Source organism: Xiphophorus maculatus, chromosome 8, assembly GCF_002775205.1.
Source record: "Xiphophorus maculatus strain JP 163 A chromosome 8, X_maculatus-5.0-male, whole genome shotgun sequence".
NCBI lineage: Eukaryota > Metazoa > Chordata > Actinopteri > Cyprinodontiformes > Poeciliidae > Xiphophorus > Xiphophorus maculatus.
Window position 1 is genome coordinate 6,971,919 of NC_036450.1, and position 13,712 is coordinate 6,985,630.

The following is a 13,712-nucleotide window of genomic DNA, read 5'->3' on the forward strand; positions in this document are numbered from 1 at the left end:
TATAATTTGAAAACTTCATTTCTGAAATGTTACACATCCATTTTGGAAGATGGAAAATCAATATGTGTGATGCGTCTTTCGCTCTCAATAAAATGTTATAAAATCACAAGCCGTGGTCTTTGCAGATATTCCTTTTGTCAGCGTTGTTCTGACTCGTTTGGATGCTTTATGAAGGGCATCAAACTGGAACTGAGAAGAATGGGAATATTGGCTTTTTTCTGACAGTCACCCCTTGATAAAAATGCCTCAATAAGTTACACAGATGATGATGATATTCCCTCTGCTAGCTTTTGTCTTTTAAGAAAGGACATCAATGATTTCCTCGTGTTATAATTCATGCTCTAATCTTTAAAAGCAGTTCCTTTCTGAATTATTTTCTTTTCTTTTGGAAAGTTTCACTCCATGGTTTTCTGTTTCAGTGTCACCTAAGAGCATGGGGGAAGGAGCCTTAAGGGGGATTCACTCAAAGGCAGTTTGACAAATAAATGCATTGTGTGGTTGAATTGTGCTGACAAAGGGTATTGTTTGGTTTAGGCTTTTGAAAAACCCACATAGCTGCTACTTTTGATGGCGAGTGCTGTGCGCAAACAGATTAGCATAAAGAGAAGAAGTGAATATTGTTTTGAAAAAGTTTATTTGTAGAAATGTTAGGCCTAGTTGTGGTGGTTTTGATGATATATTTAGCATATTTATGTCCCAAAAGAACAAGTTTGAAACATCAATGTTTGCATATAACCCGTTGTTCCAAAGTTATTTTATGTATTTCAAAGTTGGGTATTAAAATGAAGTCAGTAAGAGATTGTGTGGACAAAAAATTCCCAGTTTCACAGCGTTCGCCATCGTCAAAAATATTCTAGAATGATACATTCTTAAGTTTTTACCTCAAAAACTTTAGAAGAGATGTATAACACAAAAACGGCTTTTCAAGATGTTAAGTTATGCCAAAGTGAGAGCAGGCGCAACAGAAACAACAAGGACACCAGAGCAGAACCTTGAGGAACTCCATAATTTAGTGAACTCATAGAAGACCTGTAAACTGAATGAGCTGCAGAGACAGATTGGTCCAATTCTGTAGATGTGAAGTGACCAGAGTAGATCCTGATAGACTGACCCAATACTTCTTGACCTCTACAGTAACCATAATAATGACTAATTGTGTATTATGAGATTTTAGTTGCAGATACCTTCTGATATTCATACCATGACTGCGTTTTTTTTTAAATATTGTTTTTACAGTAATGTAAGATATTCAGCAAGTAGACATTATTTCTGCAAATTCAAAAATATGTTATTGATTCCAAAGTGAAATTAAATGTTGTTGACTCAAAGTCTTCAAAGCCTTGTTGTAGATGGCGATGGCTGTTGGCAGGTAGCAGTCAGTATTACAGCGAATCTGAGGAAGCCTCTGACTGAACACACTCATGAAAACACTGGTCAGGATTGTCCATTATTTTCTTGATTTTATGCAGAATCCTTCTCTATATTGTTCCACAGTCGTCCCCAGAACAGAACCAGCCTTCTCTATCAGGCTGTGTTCACTGCAAAAACACAAAATCTCACCAAGTAATTTTTGTTTGGTTTCTGGAGCATCTTAGTATTAAGACAAACTAACTTACCTGTCATTTTCCAGCAAGATAAATAAGCTTGTTTGACATAAATAATGTTGGCTCAAAATTCTGCTTCCATTGGTAGAACATTCCACTGAGCTGTTACCTAGCAACCCCAGCCAAGCCCAGCCCGTTACCTAGCAACCCTGTTCTAGTTCCGTTGGTAGATTATTTCACTTATAACACATTTTTCCCATGTTCTAAGTGAATTATTTACTTAAAACAAGCTTCTATGTGTCCTGAAAAAGTTGCTTGTAAGTTAGTTTGTCTTATTTCAAGTGCAGTGAGATATTTTCAGCAGAAACTAGACTAAAACTACTAGGTACGATTTTGTGTTTTTGCAGTGTTGAGCCTTTTCAGGCCCCTGGTTCTGATGCTGCAGGAGAGACGGCGCTCTCAACAACGTATTTACAGAAGGGCTGAAGGATAAAAGTTGTGCGTTTTCAACAGTGAAGTTGTAGTTTGGGCAAAGAAGAAAATGGAAATCCTGATGTGTGTTTTTACATCAGTAATGCAAAACTAAAGCCATCTCATTTTACTACATTTGTGATCTGACAGCTTAATAAGTTTCTTCCTACGTACACACAGACTTTATCCTCTCAGGTTCATATAGTCAAAATTTACTTTAGTGTCATGATGGGGAAACATAATTACACCCAGATATACCAGCGGAGTATTTTGACCCACTCTTCTTCCCATCATTTCTTCAGTTCAAATTTATGATTCAGTATTTAAATTGTATCTTGATTTTTTTTCTCTTTCAGTCCTTCTGTTGTGGATTTGCATTGGTAGTTTGGATGATTGTCTCATTGATGACCCAGTTTGGACCAAAAACGGCACGTTTGTCTATAATACTTTGGTACAGACTGGAGTTTTTAGTCGGGTGAATCAATTAAAGGTGCTGAGTCTCCAAAGGAGCCAACAGTTGTGTGTTTGTGCCAAAATGTTTCTGACCAAACGTTTCTACTTAAATCTATGCAAAGGACAAAGTCAGATTTCAAATAGACTGAAGTGGCGTTACAATCCTTCCCAGTAATTGTGTCTCTAAGATCATTACTGATGTTTTTCTTTTGCGTTTTGTTATTGTGTTAGCTCACTTAGTGTAGCAAAGATTAGGGTTACTCTAAGCTTGAATTTCCCCTCACGGCCTGAAAAACCTGGATTTAAATGTTATCTGTGGTGTTTCTGTTGGAAGTTGACAAGTTTCCCTGTGTATCCTTTCAAAAACCAAAGATATTTTAGCTTTGAGAAAGTTTCTGTTGATTCCTGATTCAACCCAACCTTTTGTCTTAAATACTGAAGATGATTTCCAACCCTAAAAAATATAAAATTGTAATTTTCTCTTTCTATTTTGACACCTTTTGTTATTCATTTTGTATCATATCTCCTTTGAGAGTTTTTGTAGTAACTAGTTACATTTACTCAATTACATTCACTTGAGTAACTTTTCTTAAAAACTTTACGTTTTACTTTTACTTGAGTAATTTTATTATGAAGTATTTCTACTCTTAATTGAGTAAAATTTCAGAATCTTCTACTCACCGAATGAAAAACGAACATGTTTGATCCGGAAATTCACCAGACACAGACACACAGCTGCAGTTTCTGTTAAAGTTTTATACGTTTTTTTTATTGAAAGAAACTGATTTGGAAAAAATAAATCTTATTATTTTTTGTTATTGATATGAATTATTGTCATTTTTGTCCTTTAAAATACTTAAATTTACATTTTATATTGTGGTCCTCATGTAATTTTTAAATATTAAATAACTGTTACTCAATACTTGAGTAGACTTTCTACCAAATACTTTTTTACTCTTACGTCATTTCTTGGATGGCTTCTTTTTGCTTTTACTTGAGTAAAAATATGTTGAAGTAGTGATACTTGAATACTATTTGTGGGTACTTTAGTACCTCTGATACAAAATAGTGTCGTCTGCTGTGGATGTTTGGTCGTGACCGTCTCTCGGTTTTCATTTATTTATTTTTTTACCACTGCAGCCTAGTGTGAAGCTCCTGCCTGCATTCAAATTCAACCACTAAACTTTCTTTACTTTGAATATTTTATTGTCTCCACCTGTGCTCCAATGTGCTGCCGACATGAAGGAGAAACAAGGCGAAGAAACATTTTCTTTTGCAAATATACGGATGTTTTTCTGACTCTACATCACGCGGAAAGAAACGACGCTGCTCACCTCCAACCGTGTCGCCTCTTTTCAATCTGCCTGCAGACAAAACCACGTCGGTTAACATCCAGCTGGATATCTGCTCCATAAATTGTCCGTTTAACTTGTAAAAATGTGTTGGACAAGCATGTGGTTGACGTTCTGCTTGCATAAAAGTTTGGGTTCACTGAAATGTAGCTGGAAACTAACTAGTATAGATGTTATTAAATTATGTTCTTAAAGGTGTAGTGTTATATAAAATCAACTTTTTTGAGCATCGTGTTATTTTATTTTTTCCTGGAGTGTTGCTTTGATTCTTTCATGCTTGTTTGAGAAATCATTTAATCTCCATGGCAACCATTCAGCTGAAAACGCCTCGGTGGACCTAGCTCCGCCTCCTCTGAGTTTCCAAGCTGTAACTCTGCCTCTCAGCTCCTTCAGACTAGCCAGCAGCAATTAGCAAACGTCTGACAAACATCTGATCTCATTATAAGAGTTACTTCACAGTGAAAAGCTGGTAAGAAAGTTGTTGAAGGGTTAATGGAGGAACCATGTTGTGACAACATTCTGAAGGCATGAGTTTCTTAAAGAGACAGAGGCCCAATTTCAAGCCACAATCAAGTAAATATCTGCCTGGAAAATACATAATTCTTGCCCTTTAACTAATGCTCTCATATTGGTTTGCTGTTGTTCTTGACTCGGTTCCAGGTTAGATAGACTTGGCAACAAGAATACTTACAATTTGACCTAATAATGGCTTAATGAGACAATCTGTGGGTCACCTAAAGATAGAAGATGTAGATAAGAGATGATATTTAATTTTTGTTTTGTAAATTTCATGTTTTGTAAGTTCATGGGCTCTTATTCAACCAGGCAACTCGACCTTTTGTATTTATTTTTCTTTTAACAGATCTTCTTGTTTGTTTTATGCTTTGTACAATTTCAAGGTTGATTTTTGTTATACGGCGCTTTGTCATATTATGTCTGTGAAAAGCACTTTATAAATAAAATACTTGCACTGTAAAAAAAACACAAAGTCTTACCAAGTAATTTTGGTCTAGTTTCTTGGAAAAAGACAAACCAGCTTAAAATTAACTTTTCAGGAAGAAATGTGCACTTGTTTTGAGTAAATACTTTAATATTGATGATAACGTTCTAATTCCATAGAACTGCGTTGCTAGGTAACGGGCTTGGCTAGGGTTGCTAGGTAACGGCACAGAGGAATGTTCTACCAACGGAACTAGAACTTTTTCATCAATATTAAGAGGTTATTGACTTAAAACAAGCTTCTATCTCTTCTTAGAAAATGACTCATAATTAGTTTGTCTTATTTCAAGTGAACTGAGATATTTTCACTAGGAACTACTTCAAAATCTTGGTAAGATTTTGTGTTTTTGCAGCACTCTTAATAGATTTCATGTTTTTTAGTTGAATTGTCATATTAGTGATGGAATAAAAAATACAGAAACTTCTGAGAACTCTTGTATTTCAAGAAATTACTAAATGACAACAGAAAATAAACAAATCTGGAAAAAACTTCCAGAAAATTTCAAAACAGCCGAAACACTGAGTTCTTTTAAATCAAGAGTAACTGGTTTAGCGTTTCTTTTGACGCATAATAAATGTATCATTGACCAACATATTTGATGATGTCACTCAACAAAATGTTAAGTTTGTTCCTGGTTTTTAATTTGTGTCTGCATGTTTTTATGATGTAAAGCACTTTGAGCTGCCGTGTTGCAGAACAAATAGTTTAATACAGCTCAGTTTTTAGTTTCATTCCTGCTTCAACTCCCTGAATGGTTTCTGCAGAAATTGTTCCTCCATTTGATAAAGGTTACTGGATAGTAGCTCTGGAGGGATTTTACAAATTTGATCACTTTTCTGTTCTGCATCTCGTCTCGCTCAGATTTTTTTCTTTTCCACTTCTGTCCATTTTCCCCTGCTGAAATCCAGCAGCGTTTCTGCCTCTCCTGCTCAGCGCTGCACTGACCTATATCACAGGAAGGCAGCGGAGATAAAAACCAGAGGGGGTCAAAGGGCAGGGTTTTGAAACAAGCTAATCCCTTGAATGTACGCTGATGTGTGTTTTGCTCCACTTTCGCTCCCACTTCTGTCCCCCTCCCCGTGGATTTGATCCACTTTGGTGGCGAGGAAAAGTAAACAGGGTGTGTTATCTCTAGAAGCATACCTGGCTCAAACTTCCTGGTCTATTTTTTTTACAGTCAGGCCAGTCCCTCGCCGCCAGGCTCCCTCCAATCCACTGAATCTGTTAATAATTACCATCACAACAGTGGCTTCCCTGTGGTACAGAGCAATCCTGCAGTCTGTTTGATGCTTTCACGTTTTATTTTCTTCCTGCAGGTTTTTTCTTTCTTTCTGTCGGATTTATCCGTTAAGGTGTGAAATCTACATGGACAGTTAGTCTGCAGCCTCCGAGAGATAAAGGGTTGATGTTACAAGCGGCGCTGGCTCGAGGGAGCCGTCACCTGGCAACCAGCAGATCTGGTTTCCAAGTTTGTCTGTGCAGCGTTCGTTGAGCGTCTGTTTCTGTAACTGAAAAATAAAATAAAAGAAAAAAGAAAAACTTGAACCTTTTTTTTTTTGTTTGTTTTCTCCACAAATGAAAAGTTGAAGGATGAAAAGTGAAGTCTGCCTCTGTCTCTGCAGGGCGGGCGTCTCTGCTCAGCAGCGCCACCCTAAGGCTGGAGCGCCTGCAGCTGGACGACCAGGGTCCCTACAGCTGCCGCATATTTCAGCTGGACAAACTGGAAGAGGAAATGCAGAGCAGCAACTGGACTCTGCTTTCTGTGACTGGTGAGCTGCATCCTGCTGGATTAATAGTTAATAGTTTTAGCTATGAATAGCTATTTTTATTCATATGTATTGTATTAGCTATATGTTTTAGCTACATACTAGCTAAAACATATAGCTAAACACACATGTTTGTTTATAGCTAAACATATAATTTTAGCTATGCGTTTACAGCTAATTTTAACTGTATTTTAGCTAATGAATAGCTAAAACTACATATTAGCTAATGTTGACAACACAAACAATGCTCAACGCTTAAATAAAAGGCCACAGGACTTATTCTTTTGTTTCTTGAAGATGTTGCAGCTTCTTCATAACGTGGTTATTTCTAGTCATTATAAAACATTTTCATATGTGAAAGTAACTCTGAATTTTATTTTGAAAGAACACAGAAGCTTTTATTATTCCGTTTATCTTACAAAGTGAGCTTTTATTGGTAATTGGATGTGAAACTTAATTTGAAAGTCCAGATTTGTAATTCTGTTGATGCCTAATTTAGGCTAACTAATATTTCAAATGTAGTTGTACAATAATTGCTTAAGAACTCTTTTAGTTTTGGTTTTTAGATTAAATAAAAATATATTTTACATGAAGACACAACCAAACCTCTGCACAGCGGGAAGCTGGTCCCATTTCCTGGTTAAAACTTGCATCATGTTGCAGAAATCTCGCCCCATTCAGTCAGAAACAAAACAATCCTGACCCTGACAGAGCTGATCAACGGGGTGCAGCTGTGGCAGAAAAACACATTAAAGATGCATTTATCCAGAATTTAAATAAAACCTTAAACTCCTGTTCCACTTGGTGGGATTACACCAGAGCCTCCAGCGTTTGCTTGTATGAAATACCCACCTAAACGTAGTTCTTTAGTTATTTATAATGAGCCGTAGTGTTTTAAGGGAAAACATTTTACCAGAAGATATCCGGCTTCTCTGCTCCTCTTCAGAGGTACATTGTTTTGATCCAATTTCACAGTTTTCTGTTTTTTCTAAACACATCAAAGTCTAAATTTTATTTATTTATAACCCAGAAAATCAAAAGAATGGTTTAAAGCCTCATTAGGTGGTTCCTGCCTCTTTAAAAAGTGAATCTTCCATAATATCTGCACTTATGTTGCTTTTATTTTGCTCTCCAAAATAAGCATTATATGACAGATGCTGTAAATAATCGAACTTCTTTAAACTTCCAACTTTTGAATACTGCTTAAAGAAGTTGGACGTGTGTAAAGTTTCTATTTGCATCAGGTAATATTTAATGATCTGTGTTTTCAGGGGTAAAATAAGTAAAGTTATGCCTGTTGATGGGTTTAAATATTAAATCTGGATATAAAATATGGATTATTATCTTTTTTTTCCGTGTGTGTGCTTTGAAGTCTGTTTGTGTTTTGGAAAACCTTTTTTCGATCGTTGCTCAGAAGAAATGATCAGATCAAAGTGAATCTGGACGGCGGGAGCGATGACGGGTTCTGGCTCTGCTGGTGTGATCTTGACCCGCTTCTTCCTCAACAAATCAAACCGCCTGCGAAGCAAAACAAGAGTCCAGCAGTCAGCAGAGTTTTCTGTAAAGGCTCAAATCGAATATCTGAGAAATATAAATTTTATGATTCATATTATATCTTGAATTCTGTCCGACTTTAAATCTTTCAAACTTGATTCAAGAAATGATAATTAAATGTGTTTTTATTTTTAAAAACGGAACTGTTGGTGCTATTAAAACTGTTTGTATCATATTTGATACAACAGGCATTTAGGTATACAGTTCAGCTAAACTGCTTTTTCACAAAATCTCAATTTAGTTTAGATTTTTTCTTTTGTAAGTTTTAATAAGTAAACATCATTTGAAACCTAGTTTGATCTGGAAAAGTAATTGTTACAACTGTAAAGTTGCAGACGTGTAGCTGATTTTCTTTTTCTCTGGGTTTTATTATTTTAAATCTGTAACCAGGTGGCAGCAGGAAAGCTTAACTAAAATAAAATAAAAATAATCAGCTGCATTTCTGTGGAAAAGTTTAACACAGATGAACTTTTTGACCGAAACATTTAACATTGTTTATTATTTATTATACAGTTATTCCAGTAATTAAGTAAAATTTATTATAAATTGCACAAATATATCAATTATGATTGTTCAATGAATTTACAATACTAAAAAAATGTAAATTAATTCATTGATTAACAAAGTACGTCTGTAATCTACAAATTTAAATACTTTCATAAATCCATGTTGAAAGGTAAAAAATACATACAATTTTTCTTTTGTAATTATATATAACTGTAAGTATTTATTTGATTGCAGTCAGGTGAAATGATTGACAGATAATGTTTTGAGTCATTTTGATAATCCTTTGATTACTCTCTTGTGGGGGAAATTTTTTTATTTCCAGCTTGTTTATGTTTTCTTTTTAGCCCCGCCCACTTTCACCAAAGCCCCGCCCCCTGTCGTCCAGGCCCTGGTGGGAAGTCGCCTGTCTCTTGACTGCGTTGCTATTGGCAACCCTACGCCAACCATCACCTGGCTAAAAGACGGCAGCGCCGTTCCCAGTGCAAACATTCAGGTACACAAACAATAATTTACTGGATTTCTCCTAAATAAACAGAATAAACCTTAAAAAGTTTCACTCACAAGCTATTAAATTAACTTTTTACTCATTTTGAAGGTAAAATTTATTGTTGCACTTTGGTGATTCTTGTTGCGGTTTTCTTGTGATGGTTGGACGTTTAGTGCGATTTGAAGTGGAGTTTTCAGGATCTGAATCGTTCAGATTTCCTGCAGTGAATGTAAAATATTCATCTTTTCTGCGGCGTTTTCCCTCTCAGTCAAGGCCGTGTTCGGGTTCAACACTCGTCTTTTTCCCTTTATTCTGCTCTTCGTTGTGTAAAACACAAAATGTTGAAAAGAAGCGGCTGCACCTGCTATTTCTTAAAATTTCTCTTCTCTGGATGTCTCTATTGGTATTTTATTTCAAGAGTCTTGTTGCTGGAAGAATAAGAGCAGCCGTTTAAACAACACTTCTGACCTCTGACCTTTGTATTGAATTCAAAATGGCTTGTGCTTTGAAATTCACCCATTCATACACTGAGCCACTCTTTTCTCCCTGCTTAAAATTATATTTATTATTTTCAGTTGTTCTGTAGGGAAATATTGAGAGAGTGCATTTAAACTGGTGCGATTAAATATATAAATCATTTAATATATAATTTAATTCATATTGGTCAGAATTAAAATACAACTGGAAATAAATTTAAATATTAAAATAAATATATTTCACATGTCAGTAATTTTGCTTTTTTTCTAATTATTATTATTATTTAATATTAACTTAAGTTTATAATTAACCTTTTTGTACCTGTATTTGTTTACAAATATTCAAAAAATATTTAGTTAATTTTTCTATTTTTTTAATGTATTTTTTACTATTATTACTTTAAAATAATAGTGTAATTATATGTAGCTACGTTAGTTACATATAACCAAAACAAGTAACTATACTAAGTTACTTAAAGTATTTTTAATCAAAATTTATAGTTATAAACGAAACTATTTTCTTTCTTTTTACCATAAAATTATATTTTTAAATAAATAGTATTTGTTTAAGATATTGTTTTTAAATAATATTGTTAAAATATAGATTGAACAATATTTGAATTTTTAAAACAATATTTAAACAAATGTTTGTTCAAAATCCAAAATAAACAATATTATTAAACAAATACTATATGCTTAAAAATAATAAACAAATAGTATTTTTAAACAAGAAACCTAATAATTTTAAACAAATTTTACTACAAATATAAAACTATGAAATTTAGCGTGTTTTTCTCAGTAGATGATGCAAATAAATATTTGTAGAAACCAGATTGTTTTGACTTATAAAACAAATCATGAATATTTTATAAGTTCTAGTTGTAATAATTGCCTTTAATGTTGATTTCTTCTTCTTCTCTTTTTAATCCATGTATTTTTTTTCTCCTATATGTAGTTAGCTGTGTATTTATTTCAGATTATTTTTGTTTTGTTTTTGGTCTTTTGCATTAATATTTTTTGATTATTATTATTTTTTTAATTGTTTTTTTATTATTAATCAATGTAATTTATTATCTAGTATTGGTCATAAGCTAAATTGAGGGACAATTGGAAGTGTGTAGACTGTTGCTACACCTAATGTTGTCCTTATTTAAGAGATTTTACGCTGCTAAAAATAAAAAAATTGCAGACATAAAGGTTTTCTTATTTTTCCCATTTTGAAGAGCATCGTGCCGTAGAAATGTCGTTCCGGTCGGATAAAAATAAATGACCCTGTCGTTTCTGGTTTTTACTCATCATTGTCAAAAATTACATTTATTTTACGTTAATTGACAGGTAAACTGGTGATTTTCTACTTTCTTTTCCTCCAGGAAATAAATGTATTAAAATCAATATTTGATTTTTTTTATTTTTGATGCTTCTGCTGCTGCAGTAAAATATTGTTTTTTTCTCTCCAAGTATCTTTATTTTATTAGAGTTTAATTAGTGAAGCAGGAGTGAAGAACATTGTTTCTTTTGACAGCTTTGTGTCAGTTTGAAATTAACTTGCAAGAATTTCTTAATTTTTCGATGAGGAAACATAAAGGAATGAAGTATTTATTTGCTCTGCAGCCGCTGGCAGAGAATAACGGTGAATATCAGCAAGTTTCTGACGCGAATGTTGCATTTTTAATGTGCGTAACTTTTTCTTAAAGCGCCTCTCATGTCAAATCATCCTGAGTTTCTCCGTCTCGTCGCTCTCACCAGGGAGGAGCGTTGTCTCTGCCGGCGGTGACCGCGCAGGCAGCCGGGCTCTACGCCTGCCACGCCTCCAACGCCGAGGGAAACGCGAGCCGCGTGGCGAAGCTGGAGATCAAAGGTCAGCTTTCGCCGCCTGTCTGTCTTTGTGCCTGAAGACGCTGTGATTTACATTCCTCTTTCTCGGCCTTGCGTCAGACGACACTGTTGTATTAAAGCTCAAACTGAAGTCATCCTTATTTTATTTCACTTTGAAAGCAAGTGAAAGTTTAAAAAATGAAACGGGACTTATTAGTTTTGTGAAGTCTTTCTGTTTTAATTAGAGTTTTTTTTATGCAGTCATGACTGGCTGTCAGGAAAATGTAAAAATGAGTCAATTTTGAGGACAAAAGCATGAAGAATATGCAAATATGAATCTGTGCATCATTGGATTACACCGACACAGCTCTGCATAACAAACAGTGGGATTTATTTCTGACTTTCTCCTGTACTCCTACTCCAACTCCTACAGCAGATCCCTTTCCTCAGGAGAGCCAGGAAATATATTTACATCATTTTTCTAAAATATTTTACCACCGAATCTCATCCAGGCTTAACTTAATTTGAGGCTCTTGGAGTCGGAGTGGTCACATTACAACTAATAATCCTCATGAGCCGACTGAAATCACTTTATCTGGGCTTTGGCGGCAGCTTCCTGCTGCTTTCCCACTACGGGTGGATTAATCCAGACTAATATCTGATCTGCATGAAGTCAGTCTGAAAGCCGTTAGTGACCTCCGACCTGTTACTCACGCACAGATGTTGGATTACGAGCCTGATGTGTAGCGACTGCTGCAGAGATTATTGTTGTTTACATGTAAAGCAGGTGGAGAGACGCGCTTCTGCTCATTAGCCTTCTGCAAACGGCTGAAATCACTGCAAAACATTATTTTTTCTCTCACATGTTGGAACATTTCCCTTATTTTAAGTGTTTTGCTTCTTAATTACTGCAATATAATACTGTATTACAGTTTGAATGTATTGCTTACTATAAGTATAATAGCTACAAAGTAAAGAATTTATGTTTCAAAGTAAAAAATTATTTTGCCAATAGTTGTTGGCGCTAACTTAGCTGCCAATGCTAGGTTAGTACTTGCTAGGGTCAACGGTAACATTATTTCTGCTAATCCTAAAGCTCTACACCAGTTAATAGTGTTAACTTAGCTTACTTACCAAGTGCTAAGTTAGATAATAACTTAACTTGAAAATATATGGCTTCAAGGGTATAAGATGTCCTTGATGAGACATGTTATCCTAGGTAGGTTAGCATCAGCTAGCAATCCCAGCATTAGCTAACGTAACTAGGATAGAAGATATCCTTAATAGGACTTAAGCTAAATTAACATAACGATTAACTGGTGTAGAGCTTTAGGGTTAGCAGAACCAATGTTTCCGCTAACCCTAAAGATCTACACCAGTTAATAGTGTTAACTTAGCTTGAAAGGCTAAGGCTAACTTAGCTTGAAAGTATATGGTTTCATGAATATAAGATATTCTTGATGGGATATAAGGTATTCTAGTTAGCAATAGCTAGCAAATCCCAGCATTAGCTAACTTAGCTAGGATAGAAGATAACCTTGATGGGACATAAGCTAAGTTAGCATACCTATAAACTCATGTAGCGCTTTAGGGTTAGCATAACTACCTTTAAAGATAGCAGTGTCCATTACTGTAAACGTCAAAATATGTTAGGAAACACGCAGGCAGTTTTAAAGGTGTCTTTGTTTTTCTTACGTGACAGACGTTCACCTCATTTGTTCAGATGTCTCCTGTATTTATCACTAATTCCCATCCGTCAGAAAATGTCCTCATGGAAGAAACTAAATTTCTGCTCCAACTTTCTTTACCCACTAAACTTTTTACCCCAACAATAATCATTCTAAGACCCCAGAAACAAACCCAGAACAAACCCACACAGAAAATAATTCCTGTCATGTTGCAGCTGTCTCCTTTCTGTCATTGTTTGGGCCCAACCTGTTTGTTTCAAATAACCACTTCCCTCAGGTGTCCTAGTTTGATTTTCTCCTTGTCTATGTGTATTTTCCAGCCCGTGAGACTGCCCGATCTCCCTTTATTAGCTTCCACCACCGCCGTGTTTCTCTCAGTCTCGTGTCTATATGCGGAGCGGTCCAACATCTTCCCTCTGTCAGGTGTCAGCTTGTTGTCAAATCTTCTTCAGACCCTCCAGCTTTTTAAACTTCGCCTACTTTAGTTGCCGTTTTCGTGTATTTTGGCCAAATCTGTGAATAAGCACTTGCTTCCTTAATCTGGTTATCCAACAAAATATGCTGAATAAAATTTCAAATTGATTTAAACTGTTGAGGGG

General features: G+C 35.2%; 1 protein-coding gene across 1 annotated transcript in view; it reads left to right on the plus strand.

Moving 5' to 3' along the window:
• The window catches only part of LOC102221300 (protein turtle homolog A-like), a 70,629-nt gene that overhangs the window by 18,185 nt on the left and 38,732 nt on the right, over window positions 1–13,712 (plus strand). The window contains exons 4-6 of the mRNA XM_023338745.1: window positions 6,443–6,589; window positions 8,992–9,140; window positions 11,357–11,468. Coding sequence (XP_023194513.1) covers window positions 6,443–6,589; window positions 8,992–9,140; window positions 11,357–11,468 — 408 coding nt within the window. The remainder of the gene's footprint in view (window positions 1–6,442; window positions 6,590–8,991; window positions 9,141–11,356; window positions 11,469–13,712) is intronic.